The sequence below is a fragment of the Amborella trichopoda genome, chromosome 1 (genome assembly GCF_054954075.1).
Source record: "Amborella trichopoda isolate Santa Cruz 75 chromosome 1, AtrichopodaSantaCruz75HAP2 v2.0, whole genome shotgun sequence".
NCBI classification, from domain to species: domain Eukaryota; kingdom Viridiplantae; phylum Streptophyta; class Magnoliopsida; order Amborellales; family Amborellaceae; genus Amborella; species Amborella trichopoda.
The window spans coordinates 3,138,027-3,158,650 of record NC_142336.1 but is presented as its reverse complement, the minus strand read 5'-3'; the positions used below and the strand labels follow the sequence as shown (position 1 = coordinate 3,158,650).

Here is a 20,624-nt window from a genome sequence, read left to right as displayed (position 1 = left end):
AAAGTTATGGACACATTAATGAAGAATATCAGTTCTGACCCTGCAAAATCTATGAACTGTTTAATGAGTTCCGTGATTTTTCTCACCAATTATATGATTTTATTTCTAGCTAAAATTGAAATGTGACTTATAAAATTGAGTATACTTTAAAAAAAAAAAAAAATTCATCAAGAAATTCCTTGTGCTTTGAAATATATGATCAACTTATTGAAGGGTACGTAAGTGTTATTTTCTACAATGAAACTATTTCCATGACTTGGAAGTCATGATTTTATTTTTATTCTTAACATAATATTTTATGACTCACACTAAGTTTTTATACTTCCATTCTATGTCTAGTTTATAATAAAATTTATTTGAGAAAGAAATATCTATTGAAGAGAGGAATAAAAATTTTTGATTGAAGAGATGTCATCCTGATTTTTCTACAATTATGATGTTCTCTTCATTGAGACTAAAAGTACTATAATAATCAAAGCCTATTGAATAGAGTGATATGAGACTTATGAAAATACATGTGCAACCATTATGTGTCTACTTTTAAATAAAATTGGTTTTAAAGAAAAACTCCACATGGATAGAGATAAAATACAATTTTACTAGACAGTATTCATCTTGAAATTCTGCAGTATAAGTTATTTTATGATGTGTAGGTCACCTTATTTATTTCTCTAAAGAAATATATTATTTGGGATTCACACCATGATGTTATGATTTGGTTTTGTGTATAGTTTTCAATACAAGAGATTTCATGAATAAATCATTTGAGGTTTAAGAAAAACATTTTTTTTATTGAGAGATGCTTAGCTTGATTTTCTGCTGAAAAAATTGCATTGCGATGTAAAAAGTCACTAAAAGGTAGACTTACTAAATGATGTGATTTAGGAATGGAAATGAGCACTATTTTATATTTTTGAGTTTATTTCAGTTCTCAAAATGATTTGGAGAGAAACTCTTTATGAGTTGAGAGATATCATATTTTTATCATGGGATGCTCACGTTTTATTTTGTAGTAAATTAAAAAATATGGTATGTTAATGCACATCTTTGGATTCCCAATAATGGATAATTTTTTTAGGTTCATTTAAAAGGGGTTTTATAATGTGTCATGCATATGATTTATTATAATAAAACTTCAGAGAGAGGTAATACAAAGTTGGCAATGTACAACACTTTATATGAAGAATGTCCGATCAGGAAATAGCAGAAAAAAAAAGAAACACAATATCTATAAAATCATCTTGGTTTCTTTGAAATGAAAGAATACGTACAGAGACTTGGAGATAGCGAATAAACACTAAAAGATCAGTGGAATAATTAAATTTATAATATTTAAAATTATGGGATGAAGAAGATTTTTCTTCACGGTGTAAGAAATGGAGAATCAAATTGCCAAAGAGATGCACACTTCGTGACATGTGAAATCGATGACCAAGACATTATCCATCAGTTGCGTGTTCTTCCAATTTCACAAAAGTTTACCAAACAAGTAAAATCAATGAATCAAGAAAGCCCAGGTACTACGCTACATGATTTTAAGGTTGAAATTTATCCCACATTATATGGTAAGGTCATATAGGAAAATATGATTCAGTAACTTTTTATATGCTTTGATTATATTTTGCCTAATTGTTTTATGAATATATATGGAGTATATAGACATTGAGTGATATGTGCTAACAAATTTGAAAGAGCTTGTTTATAAATACCATGTGTTGTGGTGTCTCATTGTGCTAAGAGTACGAACTACTTAAGGTGGTGATACACATGGAGATGTAATTTGATCAAGGGCTTTGAGTCCTATATATGAGATGCGAGATATGGGTATGACTCATTCAAATATATAAGTAGGAAGGGAGTGTTTTGATGGAACTCGGTCTTAGTGACCATCCTCCCAACAATATCCAATAATATGATGTGTTGCATGTATATATTCATAAAGTTTCCATATTTACCAAAAATAAATTTTTGTCAATATTTAACTATTATATAGTCATGCTTTGTTTTGGATATAATTATAATATGGACTTTAGGACTTATTTTTGTAGCTGTAAACATGACTTAGTAGGTGCATGCAGTAAAATGATTTTTTAAAGCTAAACATATATTTTAATATTAAATTGGATGTTTTGAGAAAAACCTGAGTCTTTATATAAGAAAATCATTTTAAACTGTCATACTATTATCTAACAATTAATTGTGATATATATATCAAGTCAAATTTTTAAAAGGGAGAAAACCATTATGCCTTCAAGGTATTTAATAAATTGGGAGAAAAACTATCATGCACTGATTTTTTTAAATACTCATATGCATTGACTCCTGTTTGTAGTTATTTAGAATCATCAATTACCTAATACCTTGAACCATAGACAATGTTTTAGGAATGCTATATGTAGTTGAACTTTTGTGGTTTATAGAAGGTTTTGTATATTGTGAAATCAATATGCATTGAATTACTTATTGCAAGAGACTTGCTATGCTACATCAAGATATAGAGATAAGAATGTTGATAATGTATATATTGTATGTGCAATAATTGAGTAGAAGCTACTACAGTCCCACATTTTTTTTAGCTGCTTGGATATTCAGATATACAGATGTAAGCTATCTCAAATATTCAGATGATGTGCTGCATACATGTTCATGCTTGGAGGGAGTACAGTTTATTGAAAATCAAAGAAACATGATGTGGTGATATTGTCCATCTTGGAGGCAAAATACATAACATGCTGTTTGGCGGCTAAGAAAGCCGTATGGATTAAAAATTTATTAATCGACTTGACTTTTAACTCGTGCGTTGTGAGGCAATAAGGATTTTATGCGACAATACGGCGGCAATATGTGTGTAAAAAGGAGCCACGATTTCATAATAACTCCAAGCATATAAAACTAAATATTCCAGCGGGAGCACTTGGCGTTTGACAGACCAGCTGAAACAATAGACTATGGTGTTGTTCACCCATGGAACCCAGATGTGTAGCGCTGGTTATATGTTTACAGAAAGAACTAGCTTGTTTGAATAACTCTTTTAAGCTGATGAAAATACAATCCCATGCGATGAGGATACGTGATAATTTTTGTGACAGCAGGCTCATGATTCGTGACGCGATATGAAAGATGGACTACAACCACTTTCGGTATGAGATCCGAGTAACAAAAACAAAGAGGCGTCGCTTCTGTAAGTCATTTTGTGAAAAGTTTGATGGCGAAAGCTATGATTAATGTATTGAGAGAGATTGTTATTGGGAGAGACAGATGGGGATGAGAGAAAGTGAGAAAGAGATAATAAGACCTTCAAATGTCAAGTGGGAGATGTCTTTATGTGGCATTTAAAGGCCTTATAAGAGCTTATATGAGCATTTTATATAGTAGAACATAAATTCAGTGGGAGTGTGGTCCTTTTGTGGACTATACTAGACAAATATTATTTGCCGATACTCGGACTAGGCTCAATGAGCTAGATTAGCCGAGGTTTGGAAAAACCTAAGATACTTGGGCATAGGGATCTACTGATAAGGGTTTAGTGGGTTATCCCTTTATGAGGTCAGAGTATGCCTAGATGAGAGCCAAGGGACTGTGTGGCCTTTACCCGTGATGAATAATCGTTAAAGACAGAGCTAAAACCTTATCGTTATATCATCACATGACATGTATATAAATAGCCATTTGAGATTTGCCAATGAAGGTGAAGTGTGTACATGTGTGAGAGATTACCTATATGCCCCATAGAGTCATAGTTGCATCATGGTCTGAAGGACTATGTTTTTTCTGTCTATAAGGGAGAACCTGAAATCCATAAACTGAGATTGTGTCCCTTAATTTATTGGCTGACTTTGGTGGTCTAATCATGAGCCCCTGCAGTGAACTGTGGGTCATGGGAACTACTAGGTCAGTTTGAGAAAGCTCGGCAGATCGTGATTCGCAGTTGAAGGTGGAGTGCTCCCATATATTGATAATTTACTAGATCTAACGGATCCAATTTCCATCAAAATTAATTAATTTTAATTAATTTTTTTATTATGTGATTTTTAGAATGTTTATTTGAATTTTTGTAAATCTTCTGGTATTTTATTTTTGTCGTTTGGATTTATAAATCAAGATAAATTAATTTTTTAATGTTTTAAATAAAATACAAGATTTAAAAAATAAAAAATAAATATGAAATAAAATATTTTCTAAAAATATATGCGACCTCCATAAAATATGGGGCCCAAAATTTAAATACACTTGGATTAGGTGGGGCCGCACATGGCCACCAAAACGGTAGCACGCCCTACCCATTCATGTAATATTCTTGGGAAGAATGTTTATCCTCTTGGTTCGCTTATCTTTTTAGGTATAACCAATAAGGTTGAATATTTGAGATATTTATTAAATATTTGAATCAATATTGGTTGATCTAATAATTAAAGGATTGGATATATTAAAATATAAGTTTTTCTTATTTGACGGGAATAGATTTAGGAAAAGGAGGATAAGGCTCGAACTCATATATTTGAATCTTGATAGTGGATCAAAGAGATGGATGACTCAAATCTCTCACCCCACAAGTCTCCCTAAATCGATGGTTGAGATTTGCCCCTACGAATTGAGGTAAAATCTATAGCATAGAAAATCTATAAAAGAAGGTCTCCCCCTTCATAAAATTACGTATGTATTATCTCTTTCCATACCCAAAATTTAACTCTCTTTGAAAGGGCTTTGGATTACCAGGGAGGCACGCCTCAATTTTATCTCTCTCTCCAAGTTGTTTTAGGTGTCTTTTTCTCTTTAGAGAATTCTCTTTGGGTGGCACGCCTAAGCATATGTGGTGTTTTTATTTGTAGGTGGCAAATGAGGGAAATCCCTTGTTAATAGATATCTCCCTCTCTCTTCATATTCATCTCTCATCTCTCTAAAATCAAGTTAAAAGAGGTTTGATCGAGATTAAGCTATTGAGTGGATTTTTGTCATAGTAGAGAAATCAACATACCGATCGCAGATCTCGAGCACCATCGGAAGGTGGAGACTCGGCGCGGGGTGTACTAAGCCCGGTTAAGGTAATCTCCGATAATTTTACCTTTTAAAATATTTACTTATTTTCCCATAAACCAATAAAGTCTAGTTTTGTTTATTGAATAAATAATTACATTTTAAGAGGTAGCAATTGAGAACTGATTTTATTTTTATTTTATTTATTTCAATAGTGGTTCAATTATAACTGGACATTGTAAGTGATCTTGCCGGTGTAGAGGTAAATAACTTTTTTAAAATATATACACCGTGCTTTATCATAAAGTCCTTTCATGCTTATTGTAATTGTGACCCAGACACATAGACCAATCGCCCATAGATCGGAAGGAATAATTGGTTGTTCAACAATAGGTTGGGGTTTTCGACAATCCCGCATATCATGAATTGCCATCACCCAATGGTTTTATGCATCTTTCCAGCCTCCGAGTTAAAAGAAGCTATTATGATCCCATCCATCAGTGATCCTATCTCTTTGGACATCACATTGATGACCAAAGTACTCTCCATGTTGCTTCTTGGCAGCTCCATTGACATCTTGTCCGAGGGGTGAAGAGCCCGCATCTAGGTGGCAAACCTACTTGTCGATGTGAACTCCTGGGCATGAAAAGGCCTCATTGAGGTGACCAATCTTCCTATATATGTGAACTCCTAAGAAGATCAAACAGTTATCTCTAGAGTATTTTTTATTCAATCAAGAAGGCCTAAGCATTTCCCCCTAGCATAGTTACCGGATGATTTAGCACATAATGTGTTCCTATTGCCTATTTTGATAAATTGTGGAGATTAACTATAGTTTCTCATGACAAGAACTCACATAGGGCACATTTGTTTCACGTGAGAATCTATTTTGGGAAATATTTTCGCATGAAATAATTCCCTTATATAGTTAGGTGTGAATATATTTTCACATCAATTGATGCCAGTTTATCTTTTCACACCAATTCATAGTTAATTTGTGTGAAAATATTCACACACCTAACTACATGAGAAATTTTATTTATATAAAACTATTTTTTAATAAATATTTTCATACAAACCAAATGTGCTTAGGTATTGTTCTTCACCATCATCCCTCACCAACAATGGATAGTGAAGTAATAAAATGGTGTGTATTCTACGACAATATTTCTAAAACTATTTCTCCTTAGTGGAACAATAATTTACTGTTAAAGTTGACCATTTATTCGTTTATTCATTTTTATATTTTGTACTTCTACTAAAGGCATAACAACTATTGGAGGCATTTTGTTGATAGTAGGGTTTCATTTTTCGAGTTTTTTGGGTAATTTAGTGGGGATGACGAGCCCTTACCTATTTTGTTTTGAAATATTTAGTGATTTTTTAATGCGTTAGGTAAGAATGGAAGCCTAGACCTTAGATGCGGCGCAAGTGGTTTTATTTTTTGAATTGCACTTGCTTAAGTGCCTATTCAGGGGCAATTCTAGGATAACTTTATTGCTACTTAGGAAAATGTAAGGTCACCACCCTTCTTAAACCTAGTAAGGTCATCACCGGTATCAATTGGTGACTCGGCGGTTAGGATCGTCGTTTCACTGTATGGAGAAAATATTGAACCGGTGAAAATATATTGAACGACAAAAAAAAGGTATGGATCGGTGAAATAACGGTCCATATCATTGTTATACTATATAAAATCATAGTTTTACTCAGTGTTTAAAAAACGCCGAGTCGAACCGAAATCGCCCGGTTCGACTCGGGAATCGCCATGGACGGATCGAATCGGTGAAAAAAACGGGAATCGTCCGGTTCTAGAGAGAATCGGACGATTCTGCACAATGAATCGCCGATTCACTGTACGGAATCGGCGAGTCCCGTACGGAAGAACATAATTTTTTTTTTTGTTTTGTAATCCATGATAGATTTTTTTGTAATACTTGATCGATTTTTTTGTAATCCATGATCGAATTTTTTGTAATCCATGATCGAAATGTTTGTTTTTTTTTCTTGTAATCCATGATCGAATTTTTTGTTTTTTTTTTTGTTTTTGTAACCCATGATAGAATTTTTTGTAATCCATGATCGAATGTTTTGTAATCCATGATCGAAATGTTTGTTTTTTTTTTGTAATCCATGATCGAAATGTTTGTTTTTTTTTTTGTAATCCATGATCGAATTTTTTGTTTTTTGTTTTTTTTGTAACCCATGATAGAGTTTTTTGTAATCCATGATTGAATTTTTTGTAATCCATGATCGAATTGTTTTTTTCTTTTTATGTAATCCACGATTGAATTTTTTGTTTTTTTTTTGTTTGTTTTTTTTTGTAATCCATGATCAAATTTTATGTAATCCATGATCGAATTTTATGTAATCCATGATCGAATTTTTTGTAATCCATGATAGAATTTTTTGTAATCCATGGTCGAATTTTTTGTAATCCATGATCGAAATGTTTGTTTTTTTTTCTTGTAATCCATGATCGAATTTTTTGTTTTTTGTTTTTTTTTTTTGTAACCCATGATAGAATTTTTTGTAATCCATGATTGAATTTTTTGTAATCCATGATCGAATTGTTTTTTTCTTTTTTTGTAATCCACGATGGAATTTTTTTGTTTTTTTATGCTTTTTTTTTTTTTGGAATCCATGATCGAATTTTATGTAATCCATGATCGAATTTTTTTGTAATCCATGATCGAATTTTTTGTAATCCATGATCGAATTTTTGTAATCCATGATTGAATTTTTTGAAAATTTGTGATTTTTTTTTTAATCCATGATCGAATTTTTTTTTGTAATCCATGATAGAATTTTTTGAAAATTTGTGATTTTTTTTTTTTAATCCATGATCGATTTTTTTGAAAATTTGTTAAATTTTTTTTTTAATCCATATTATTCAAAGAGAAAACGAGAGAGATGATGATTCAGAGGCCACCCTATCCCAGCCATATTATTCACATATCGAGTCCCAACAGCAACAGTGTAGGGATGAGCACGACAGTGCAGGTGAGCATGAAGGATGGACAAGCTTCGGAGATTTTGGATTGGGAACGCAACAAAACACTAACACTCAGGGATTTGGGAATAGTCAGACGCCTGTTAATATCGATGATTCGTTTTTAGATCGAATCAATGAATTGTTAAACGAATTCAATCAATGGCACCAGCGTGACCAAGAAGAACAATAACGTCGTCTATCATTTTATTTTTAGATCATATGTTACTAATTTTATGCTTTATTGTAGTCCATGTATGTTGATATACTTATTCCATGATAATTCTATGTTTATCCTTTTGTGTGATGTAAATTAAATGCTGAATGGCAGTTCATGCAAGGAAAGAACGTATCAATATTCGCATATTCATTCAAAAACATGAAAATTCTTAATGGAGTATCCTCATTTCTTATTGAATTCCTAAAAAACAATATTTATAATGAATTTTAATAATTTTTTTGGATTTTTTTTAAGCTTTATTCTGACCAATTCACCCGATTTCCAATCCGGATCGCCGATTCGTCGATCCGGATCGGTTTTTTGGGTGCCCGATCCGGGTCACCGATCCGTTTTTTAAACAATTGGTTTTATTATATAGAATTAACGTTTTACTGTGTGGAACTGTCGGTTCTCTTTTAGACTCGGACGTCTTCTTATATATACGTAAAACCGGAATAAGGTGATGATTCCTGGGTCGAACCAAGAATGCACTAGTGTGTACGATTATTGTTTTTTTTTTTTTTAAAGTTGGCAACTAGGTTTAAGAAGGGTGATGACCTTACATTTTCCCTTAACCCGTCCCAAGCTCAAGTAAATGAGGTGTGTTGTGTTAGGTAGGCAGCCAACGTATAACTTTGTTAAAACTTATCATGATGAACCATGATTCGTGCAGCCGACCTCAATTGGTTGGAAAAAAGCTTTAATAATGACGATGTACAATGTTACATCACCAAAATTTAAGGCCCTAAAAATCTTCTAAACAGGGTTTCACCCAAAGGGAGGGAGTGAATGTATGATATTGCCCCCGCAAGATCATATAATCATTTGGCTAAACTAAAATACTTCAAAATGAGAGAGAGACAATGAAGTTGCATATATAATTTGATTGTCATAGTTAGTTCATTTAAAAAACATAAAATTCAAATAAAATATATATCAACATCATCATCATTTTAACCTTTTCTCAAAAAAAACAAAAAAAAAATAAAAAATAGCTACAATCCAAACTACCTCGTAGTACCATTAGGTGCATCTTCCCTAGCCATATATACCGTTGGCAACGACATTGGGTCCTCTCATATGTGTTACTATTAGGGGCCTACAAAGGTACAAATATGAAAAACACTCTCTAATTGATAATCTCGACATCGAGATGTATGTATATGAAAAAAAAAGAAGATTTGGAGTCCCACAAATAGTGCATCTTGTAACACATTATCTTAACTATCCATTTTCAAGATTTTCGTATGTTTATAAATCTTTTTTATTTTAATTATTTTTTGAAATTTGAAATTTTATAATTAGATATGAAAATAATTTTTGAGATAATCGTAACAATTTTTTACACCAAAATTACATGTTATGATAAATTTTGGAGGTGCACCTTATTTGGATCTATAAGATTGCAACCTCATAGAAACCACACCCAGAATTTAAAAATTTAAAAAAGTGTAGATTGAGCATATTTATGAAAACTTGAAAATTGACGGTCTAAAAATACATTACAAGATGTACTATTTCCAAAACTTGAAAGTCATTTTTTTTTTAATGTCCATGCATGTTGAGGTCGAGATAATCACGAAGTTATTTAAGCATCAAAACAACATTTTCCGGCAAATTTTTTGACGTGCACCCTAATTTGATTATTTAGAGCTGCATTTATATAATTTTTTTCCTAATTCTTATGAAGTTTTAAAAATTTTAGGAGTAAAAAATATTCCCGAAGTTGGTATCCTGACCAAGGGAGTAGCGGTAAACAGCATGCCCTTTTTGGGGGAAAAGTTTACATAGAACTAAGGCTCTAAACAATCAAATTAGAGCACACCTTAAAAAATTTATTAGAAGAAGTTGATTTGATGTCCAAATATTATCAAATTGATAATCTCGACATCAAGATGTATAAACTTAAAAAAAAAAAAAAAATGGATGTCAAGTTTTTGAAAATTGTAAGTCTTGTAACTTATTTTTGGACGGTCAATTTTTAATATTTTCAAGTTTTTATAGATCTGTTGGATCTACACTATTTTTTAAGTTCTAAATTTTATAATTAAAGATAAAAATATATTTTAAGGCTATTATAAATCTTTCCGATATTGAAACCATATTTCTGGAGAGTATCTAAAGGTATGTTTTACTTTGATTGTTTAGAGCCTCGGCTCTATACAAACCCCATCCTACGTTTTTCTCTTTTGGGAAGTAATTTTTGTGTTTTTGTGGACCATATTCTAACTCGAGGAAAAAAGTGGCGCCAACATTTCGGTTTCCTGTGCCCTAAATTTCGCAGGCCGAGAGAGAAGGGCCGAGGAGGCGAAAGACCGAGGATAAAACGAGGAGCGAGAACGCAAATCGACAGTACATTCGAAGTAACTTTCTTATTTATTTATTTATTTTTGCACTGGAAAAATTCGTTGTTCCCCAAAACCTCTAGAAAATCCTCAATTTCTCTCTGTTTTTTTTGGATATTCACGTTGTTAGAGAGAATGGAATAAGAATTGATGGAGAGCAAGTTAGTTTTTCTCTCCCCCCTTTTTTTTTTCTTGGAGGATTTCTTTTGTTTCCCAGCATTTTGATAAGAAACGTATTTATTGAGTTTTCTGTTTCGTTTGTTGTTGGATTCATTTAGATTTTCAGAAAATATGCGTCCCAATTTCATCAAGGGCAAGTTAAATTATCTCTTGTTTTCTTATTTGTTTTCTGTTATTTTTGGTGTTTTCTTATTTTTAGCGTCAAAGTTGGGTTTTTACTTATATCTAATTTTTGGTGTTTGAATATTCATGATGGAGACTGATTTTGCAATACTTACACATGTATTAATGAGCAATGGAATCATATATATATATTGTTTTCTTCTTTTTTTTTCCCCAGAGATTTATCGAGAAGTTTTTTCCCTTATTTTTTTTTTTAATTGGGTGATGGGAATGAAAAATAGAAAATAAATGAGCAATATGGTAGAAAATGATGTCGAAATTATGCCATGACACAGCCTCTGATGCCCAGGCTCTTGATGGTAGCGGTGGCTTCACAGAATTCTGGTGCCCAAGCTCTTGATGGGCATCAATTTAGAAAATAAATAAAAAATACAGTCGAAAATGATGTCGAATTGTGCCATGACATGGCTTCTGATGCCGAAGCTCTTGATGTAGTGGTGACTTAATCGAAGAAGTAGAGATTAAAATTAATTACGAGAAATAAGATTAAAGTTAGTATTAGTTACTAGAAATAAGATTAAAGTTAGTATGTCGTCTCCTGTTGATGTCAAATTGTTTAGGAAAGTTAATTTGGTATCTCCTGTTGATGTCAAATTGTTTAGGAAAGTTAATTTGGTATCTCCTGTTGATGTCAAATTGATTACGAAAGTCAGTCTGTTGTCTCCTGTTGATGTCAAATTGATTACGAACAAACAGATGTGGAGATGAAGGTTTTAACATGGCTTGTCGATTATAGCTCTAAACGTTGCTGAAAATAAAGAGGATCTTATAAATGACTGAAAAAAAATAAAAATAAAATAGCCTTAGAAGATGTAATTAGTGGTTAAATCCTTTGGTTTCTGTAGTTAAATGAGGTTTTAGATATCCCTGAATTGTTTGGACCCAACTTCATAATTCTGGAGTCCCGGGTCCGATGTCGAGATTTTGCTTATTTTTTAGTTGATTTTTTTTTTTTTTTGAGTTAAGAGTGGAAATAAGATTTTGTCATGCGATGTTTGAAAGAGAATTTGGGTATTGGAGTGATAACCCAATCTCTCATGTTTGTACGTTAATGTCACTTATTTGGTAATCTGAAAAAGTGCTAAAAAAATCATATTCGGCCTATTCTCGCTGGTGTCTGAGCCCGAGCCTGAGCCGGATTGGGCTATTTTTATTGAGAAAACTTCAACTATTATTACAAGATCAGGAGACTCAGGTGATTCCTTTTCAGCCTGCAATCACTTGGTTTTTTTTCCAATATGAAATAGGCAATTCCGTGTCGGATTAGCAATTTCTGAATCACTATCTAAAGTATCCGTAACATTGTAAGATGGTAATGTAGTCATTCTAGTTATTGAATGTATAGAAGTGCACCAATAACATATCCAGAGCATATGCTGGCTCCATATTCAAACAAAAAATGACCTTTTTTGTTACTTTTCCTTGGGCTTGAAAAATTTACTCCTTTTTCCTTTAATCCACATGATTCTCAGAGGATCATGACCTTTGACTTATAATTCATTGATTAAGACTTGAATAGTTTCTTGTTAATAATAACCACAAAAGTAGTGTTTTATTTTTTGAGTGGATCTCATGCTTGAAGGTCCTAAATGATGGCATATAGGTTGTTGTTACGTCATGCGAACCAAAAAGGGGTATTGTTATTTATAAGGCGCGTCTTTTGGAAGGAATTTATTGAGATTGTGGTGGTTCTTCACATTTCTTTATTATGTTTTTTAATGTTTGTGGTGTTGTAAACTGCTATGGTTTCTTTATCTTGCTGATAAGTTATGTGAAAAGTCTTCCTAAGTGATCCTGCACCACGGGTAGCCTCGCATTATTGCTTAGTACTTGTGATAAAGTGCTTATTAATAATGCTAAATTTACCTTTTTGCCTCTGATTCAAAGGGCTATAAAATAATGAAGCCAATTTTGGACTTTTATTTTCTTTCGACAGATTATAGGATTCATGAAATAATGGACCTCACTCCTTTCAAGCGTGATGTTGACGATCTTCTGGGTGAATTCATCGAGGTTTAATTGAAAAGTTTTATGTTTTAGATTGTCTTTTTTTGTACACATCTGCTCTATTGGTGCTTAATTTCTGTGATCTTCTAAGTCATGCCTTCTTTGTAAATTTATCTCTAGATTGGAGCGGTAACACTTGCTGAGATGAAGAAAGTTTGGGTCTCTAGAAAGTTCACATATATTTATGAGGCCATGCCAAGTTCACATAACTTGGCATTCTTCATGCAGGCATTGTATGCTCATGCAATTGGTATCCTCGAACTTGTGGTGGTCTGTAACTTTTATAGTAATCTCATGTATAAATCTTAAATTCTACTGGCTGACATCATTCTGTTTGGTGTATGTAGGTTATATGGTAACTGAAGGCTCTTTATCAAAGAGGTTGGGTGGGTTATATTGCTTATATTGCCTTTATGAAACTCAGCCGTTTGTTCCACCTTTCAAGATTTATTTATCACTTGGTATGACTTTACACTCTTTTATGAAATTATTGGCACATTATCTATGTGGATGGAAGGATGGAATTCGTAAATGTCTGGTTGAAGCTACAGTTGACATTACTGATTCCCCTGGATACTATGTTTCTTCGTTTTTAGTCTATGTATGCATGGATAGATACACTTGTATGTGTATGCATCTGCTTTTAATTTTCAGTTGATGCTCGTGAAGCTTTTATTTAGTAAACTTGCATATATAATAAGTTTAATTATCTCGTGTGTATCTGCTGTTACTTTTCAGATGATGACTCCCAATGCTTTTATTTGGAAAACATTCATACATAACTTGTTTACATCATAAACACATGTTGTGTTGTGTATACATGTATAGATACAATAATGCCGACATGTATTAGTTCATGTGAGCATGCAAGTGCATTTAAGCATGCCTCTATATATGTAATTTTTTTTTTGTGTATTGGTTGATACTTCTCACACCCATATTTTGTAATAATGATAGAGCTGCACAAAGTTTCTCTCTTCCAAATAAAATTCATAATTCTTCTGCTTTACATTTTATTTCTCATCTACAATAATTTATTAAGCACATCTAAGATGGACTGATCTCTAGGTTTTGGAGTTAATTTCACATTTACTCTATAGTGCTTGGATTGTAGGATTCTTCCTCATAGGAAGAAATATGGAAACATTTCTAAAAATTTCCCCCGATTGATTTTATTATGGGAAGAGTTTTGAAAGATGACTTTTAAAAAAACGAGTTTTGAAAGATGACATATCCTATTCCTACGAATGTAACTCTGCTTGCACAGGGTGTTTTTTTCAATCATTTACCTTTCAGCTCTCTGGTATGTGATCGAGATAGGGTCTTTGTGACTTAATGAATTTGTATAGATATCTTACTTGATTCAAATGTGAATTAATTATGTGATTGGTTTGAATAATCAGTTAATAGGACAGAGAGAAAATGTTTTCACTGTTCTTTTTTTGTAGTAGAGCTGCAAAAGCTCAAAATCCTTGTAGCTGATGCTAAACGCAATGGGATTGAGATAGCACTTGCTGTCGTGAAAAGGATGCTGTCCAAGAATATGTTTCTTTTTGGCCATGTTAATGCAAATGAGGATTCAGTGACTGCAGTCATCAGTGGAATAACAAAGCAGCAGAATACGCAGATTCGTGCTGCACATGACATGTATCCCATTTCTCCCTTTCTAAACTTTTTGTTTGATTACAAAATGGGCTAGTCTTTCTGATCTCTTTGCAATTGAGCAGGTTATTGTCAAATTCAAAGATTGAGGAGCATGTGAATATGGACTTGGTAAGTGCTGTTACCTTTTAGCCCCTTTGCTTTAATGAAAAGCATCCGGATGCTTGTCCAATATGTAGAAATACGTTTCTCATGGTGATTCTTTGATGCAGCACTTCTATAAATGGACCGTATGAAGTTGTCAGTGTTAGGCATTCCTTTTTCTGTAGGGCAATATCTGACAACTCATAGCCATGTCCACATGCAACATCTGTGTCAGTATCCTTGTTACATAGTCTTCTAGGATAGTATGGGACTATGGGTTATACAAGAGATAGCGATCATCAGCTCTATCGCATCAAGCCCATTTAGGAACTTGCAAGGTGGACTTCAGATGTTTAATGATGCGCTTCCAATAAGATGCTTCGCTGCTGCAAAATTGGTTTGTAGAGGAAATAAAATAGGGAATTTTGGCGATTCAAGGTGTATAGGTCAGTGTTTTGAAATGAAGGATGTGGTCCCGATGTAGTCGGGGGCCCGATGAGGTGATGCGGCTTGATGCTGTCTAGCGGCCAATAAATATCATTTTTTTTTCAAAAAACTCTAGAAATAGGTTAATGCATCAAAAAAATACGGAGGTGATTTATGTGATAGTAGGTATTTAATTTATTCAGTAATTTCAATATTATCAGCTGTTGGAGACTCTAAATCCCCTGATAGAAGACATTAGAAAGTAGAAATTAGGAACTTTAAAGTAACTAAAAATCCATGGAAATTAGAGCATAAGCCTACCAATCTACCCAAACCTGCCACCCAAGCTAAACGCTTTCCTAATTAGGGTAGACCACCTAGTTAAGCCGAAACTCAATAAATCTGAGCCAAAACATATATTAAAACGTGCCAAATTGCCTTAATCAGCCCTCCAGCCTTAGTTTAAACATAATTGAGCCCTAATCACCCAAATTAGCCCTTAATGACCCATATTAAGGTCAATGAGCCCAAAAAACAAGTTCTAGAGGCATTAAAGAAGACCATATGGGCTTACTGCCAAATCGACCAAAATGGAAAGTTCTAAGGGAAATTAAAGTGGATCACATCGGTTTACCGCCAAATCAATCCTAACTGTTACAAAATCAAACCTAGGTGAACATGCAAGGCGTTAGCAAGCATGGTGGCATGAGATGGGGCCACAGTTTGCTCAACGATGCAAAGCGCATAGTAGGGAAACTGAACGGCCCAGATCGAGCTATCTCTTGCCCCTAACTATTACGAAGCCGTTTTCTATAAATATGTCCGGCTTCAATTGCTCTAGGGTTTGGAATTAAGAGACCCCCTTCCTATCGTATGGGCATGGACCCCATCCTTGTGCCCTAAAATCAGAAATTTCAGACCACTTCTAAACTTCCTAAAGACTAAATTGAAGTTCCAAATTCCCTAGGCAAGCCATTAGTTCTCTACACTTCTCACCCTATGGATATTATGCCTATGGTGTAAAAAATCCTAGACTTTTAGGACATCTAACCTCGAGCTCAAAGTCCAAATATTCAAGCCAAGATACGTTCAAGGTTGTTTCAAGTTAGAGAAGTCTAGACTAGAAAACTCATCAGTCTGATCTAGGCCTTACTCTGGGTGTCAGGCCAAGTAAGCTGTTTGTTTTATTTTCTCCATATTTCATTTCATGCTTGTGTAATTTTATTTCAATCAAAAGTGCTTTAGAAAACTGTTTCCCCTTACCTCTGGTTAATTTCTACCCAACATGGCTGGTGGCCCATAGGAAATAGCATGCAGGTCCACTTTCAGTGGTTTGTAATTTGAGGGTGCCTTGAATATCTATCCATAAATATAACTGACATTTTTTGGGCAAAAAATCTGAGCATAGAGATTCTGAGGTCTTCCCTGTCTTGATTTTGGTTATAAGTAGTACTGTTCATTGAGAGTGATACAATAGAGAGGCTTTGAGTTTCATATCAAGCTGCAGGCCCCTAGTGTTTCCATTCATAGTTGATAATGCAAGAAGAGATCCATGTCAATGGTAAACAAAATCGAACATGCCAAATTAAAGTTTGAGTTCAAATCAGCTGGATTACTTTTCCAATGGTCAGGTCTAAGGCCTTTCACCAGGCTTGACCTTTTTCTTTTTTCTTCTTGTTTTGGTTTTTAATGGGGTCACTCCTCCTTTTCTGGTGCTTTCTTCCTCTTCCATGTCGAGTTCGGCTAATTTAGAGTTATATTGTATTAAGAAAAGAAAGCCACAAGTTCATATCTTGTAGATCATTAATGGGTGAATAAATTGAAATACTATAGATTCCGAGTGATGACTTTTGGTTTCACGCTATTATATTTTCTACCATATTTGTTAAAGACCTGTTTGCGCCATGTCCATTCAAAAGTGACTTGAGTGGTTCCATAGTTTCCCTGTTCGGAAGTTTCATGATCCTTTTATGAAATACTAATCATCATTGTGTTTTCTCTAATGCTTCTTCATTTCAACGTGCATTCCTCGTAATTTTCTTGGAGATGTAAAAGACCATTGTTATAGTAATGCGGTTACTGAGAATGACATTAGTTTCTTTTTCTCTAAACATTTGACATTGAAACTAGTGTTTCTTCATGTCATGAAAGAGAGAGCTGTTTTATGTGGATGGATTTAAACGATAGGCTTAATGCTCATAAATTCCCTTGTCACTTTATCTTTCTGGCAGTGAAACTTTGACCTTTTTTATTTAAAGCTGGAAATTTCGCCAAGCATATTCTTCTTTGTGTAATTTGAATATGTGGCTTAGTCATCAATTCTACTTGGATCAGAGTTCTAAATTAGATTTGGAAGGGCTAAAGAATTTATCAGCAGATTATGCAAAAACAAAGGCATCAGCTTTACAAGGTGAAGTATTTCATCCTTTGTCTTTCTCAATGTGGTGGATATCCTGTACTCTCTTTGCTCTCTTTTTTGTATTCCTTTCATTCTCTCTATTCCTCTTCACTCCCCCTTTTTTTTTTCCTTCTAACTTGAAACTTATGAAACATGGGTTTGCATTAAAAGAGGCTGGCAAGGTTGTAAGAGTTGAAGACATAGAGCACATAGCTATACAAGAGGAAACTGCAGGGGAGAGAGTAGCGAAGATTGCAGAGGAATGGGAATTGCAGCGGCAAGCTTATTATCGAGAGATAGGTACGGACGGCGCCACATGCATGAACAATGATACTAATGGATGTAATGATTTCGAAAACCAGTTGGAGCTCATGTTGGAAGATCATTCATCGGTGTGAGGTACACGCACACATATATATACACTTTTGATACTTTTGTATTGTACAAGAGAGAAACTTCGGTCCCTCAATCCCCCGCTGATACAAACCCTGTCACACCGTTGAAGCACATCCCATGAGACTATGATAGAGTGAGTTGTGATCCTTAAGTAATACATATTACCCTCAAGTAAAAATGCATTTACTGATTCAGAATCTTATTGTTTTCTTGTTTCAAGACGGTCATAGCCAGCAAAGCTAATTATGTTTCCATACTTGCACTTGATGGAATTTCAATTGACCAGTAAATCAGGCACTAGTAGAGATACTCAGTTCAGATTCGATCGGAGGCCATGACGATTATAAAATGCTTTCAGGTAACTTCTCTGAAGTGCCAGCATTGAAACTTGATTGGGTTTTATGTAAATTTTGGTTCTTTATTGTCAGCTGTCTGTTGTAAAAGTGAGTTGAGTTCTATTTGATGATTTGAAATACAGTTTGAAACTGAAATGGAATTCGGAATTGATCTTTGATGTGTTGGAATTGGGCTTATGTATGGCGGGTCTATATGGCTGAACTCCAACTCTGAGGCCAAAGTTTGATGTTCACATAAGGTATTTTGTGAAAAGCTGGAATGTGACCTAGGCGTGTATGATGAAATGTGTTTACTCCAGTCTAAATGGTGCAGCGCTAGAAATCGCCATCTTGATAGTGTGTTTAAAGCCCCTTTTCTTTATGATGCATAGATAAATGTATGGGTGGATGGTGTGGTTTGCTTAAGGCTTGGTCTCTATCATAAAAAGTAAAGCGGCATTTCATGCAGTTCTTGTGCCATAGGTACCTATTATGGACAATTTATTTATTCCTTTTATTGTGAAATTTGTACATCCAAATGTGGGGTAAGTTTGGTGGATTTTTTAGTGTTGAAAATTAACATTATTAGAACATGCTACAAGGTGCATTGTTTTTAGGGCTTGAAATCAATTATTTTTATTCAGTTCCCTATTTGTCGAGGTCAAGATGATTATTTTGACGCTCGTTTGGCTTTGGAATTGCAATTTGTGGAGATATTTGAGCCGAGTGTTTTTATTTTATGGTTTGAATTGTTGATGTCAATGCGATCAGTTTGATACTTTTATGGCGCTGGAACGACAATTTCTAGAGAGATTTCAGCTCCGAATCAATGATAAGGTTTTCTTACCTTATGGTTGCTTTTAATTTGTGATGTAAAAAATGATTGTATACAATGAGACTATTTAGGGGTTATAATAATTTATGACTGAAATTTGATAGCTTGGGTGTGATAAAGTTTGAGATGAATTTTTTTGAACATTGAGTTTGGTTAATAAATGCAACCACTTAATTTCTCATCCAACAGTCAAGATTAATTGGAATCACCTTTGGTCTTATTGTATAATTTTTTATATAGCAATGTTAGAAGGTTTGCCTTTCATCATGGGCTCTTTGGTGGACTCCTTGTACTGATTTATAATATGAGGAATTATATAAGGTATTAACCTTACATTATTGAAGTAGGATGTACTTCAAAAACCCTTTAGAAGAGAGTGCCTTCTAATTGATCATATCGACCTTGAATGATTTATAATATGAGGAATTATATAAGGTATTAACCTTATACTATTGAAGTAGGATGTACTTCAAAAACCCTTTAGAAGAGAGTGCCTTCCAATTGATCATATCAACTTTGAAGTATATGGATATGAATAAAAAATGAATTTTAAGATCTAAAAATAGTGCATATTGTTAGTAGTTATCGGGTCTGTCAATTGTTAATATTTTGGAGTGGTTATAGATTATTTGATTTGTACTAATTTTTTAAATTTTAAATTTATTTTCAAGGGCATCATAAGATTTTTGACATGAAAACTACAATTCGAACCAAAATTTAAAGGTATACCTTACTTCAACAGTATGACGAGGGCACTTTATATATAAGGAAAAGGTTTCTATAAGGTGAGGCCTTAAATAATTAAATTAAAGTGCATCTCAAAAATTCACTAGAAGAGGTCGTTTTGATGTTGTCAATTCAATTCGACCTCAAGATGTACATACATAAAAAACAATAGATTTCAAATATTGGAAATAATGCATATTTTAATGTATTATCTAGATTGTCAATTTTCAAGATTTTCAAATGTTTAATGATATATTCGATTTATATTATTTTTTAATATTTAAATTTTATAATTGAAAATAGAAAATAAATTTTCAAGCCATCACAAAAATATCTTATACCAAAACAATATGTTTTGGTACTATTTGAAGGTGCATCTTAGTTTGATTGGTTAGAGCCTCGACTCATACAAATGGAGGGCTGGTAAAGCCTCCCCCTAAAATTGATGGATAATTGCAGTTTTGTAGGTGAAAGAATTTTAAAACGATCATCTTGACCTGGACCATTATAATTGTGAAAAAAATTAAACTTTCAAGCTACAATCGTTTGGAAATAAGTACAATATCAAATGATGGATAAGTCATGTATACTTTAATAAGTTTTCCATATTCTTTCTCTCTATGGAGCAGGAGCACTACAAACCGAGTAAGGCCATCAACAATCGACTGGGTGGCGTAGCCTTGACCCGAGCCGGGCGTGCTCCCCATAACGCCGCCCCGTGGTTGGGGATAGACTCGAGGAGAAAAAAAAAAGAACAAAAGAAAGAAATCACATAACCAGGACAAGGGCACCTCTCCTTGTCGGGCTTTGGCCCAGGCATACAGCCATCTTTGGGCTAGTAGCCCCACGCTAGCTGCATAA

General features: G+C 33.7%; 1 protein-coding gene across 45 annotated transcripts; it reads left to right on the top strand.

The window, feature by feature from the left end:
* The first annotated feature begins 10,425 nt into the window (after positions 1-10,425).
* LOC18427084 (Small nuclear RNA activating complex (SNAPc), subunit SNAP43 protein) lies at positions 10,426-20,531 on the top strand. 45 transcript variants are annotated; one of them, XR_016048023.1, is made up of 10 exons: positions 10,426-10,549; positions 12,831-12,907; positions 13,022-13,151; positions 13,249-13,362; positions 14,350-14,548; positions 14,629-14,674; positions 17,408-17,483; positions 17,643-17,870; positions 18,154-18,225; positions 20,393-20,531. XR_016048023.1 is itself a non-coding variant. In XM_088856587.1 (9 exons), the coding sequence occupies exons 2-8, from the start codon at positions 12,851-12,853 to the stop codon at positions 17,867-17,869; spliced, it is 846 nt and encodes a 281-aa protein (XP_088712713.1). In that variant the 5' UTR covers positions 10,426-10,549; positions 12,831-12,850; the 3' UTR covers position 17,870; positions 18,154-18,381. The 45 variants fall into 45 exon arrangements, 11 of the variants coding, with proteins under 11 accessions (XP_088712713.1, XP_088712763.1, XP_006836204.1 ...); XR_016047957.1 differs by having other exon boundaries at positions 17,643-18,000; XR_016048289.1 differs by lacking the exon at positions 20,393-20,531 and adding an exon at positions 18,346-18,381 and having other exon boundaries at positions 14,353-14,548.
* Positions 20,532-20,624: the final 93 nt, after the last annotated feature.

Excerpts from the sequence above, each read along its gene's own strand:
- LOC18427084 (XM_006836141.4), top strand. The coding sequence starts at position 12,851 with ATGGACCTCACTCCTTTCAAGCGTGATGTTGACGATCTTCTGGGTGAA. Across the intron at positions 13,152-13,248 it reads ATTGTATGCTCATGCAATTG|GTTATATGGTAACTGAAGGC; the intron begins GTATCCTCGAAC and ends TGGTGTATGTAG. Across the intron at positions 13,363-14,349 it reads CAAGATTTATTTATCACTTG|TAGAGCTGCAAAAGCTCAAA; the intron begins GTATGACTTTAC and ends CTTTTTTTGTAG.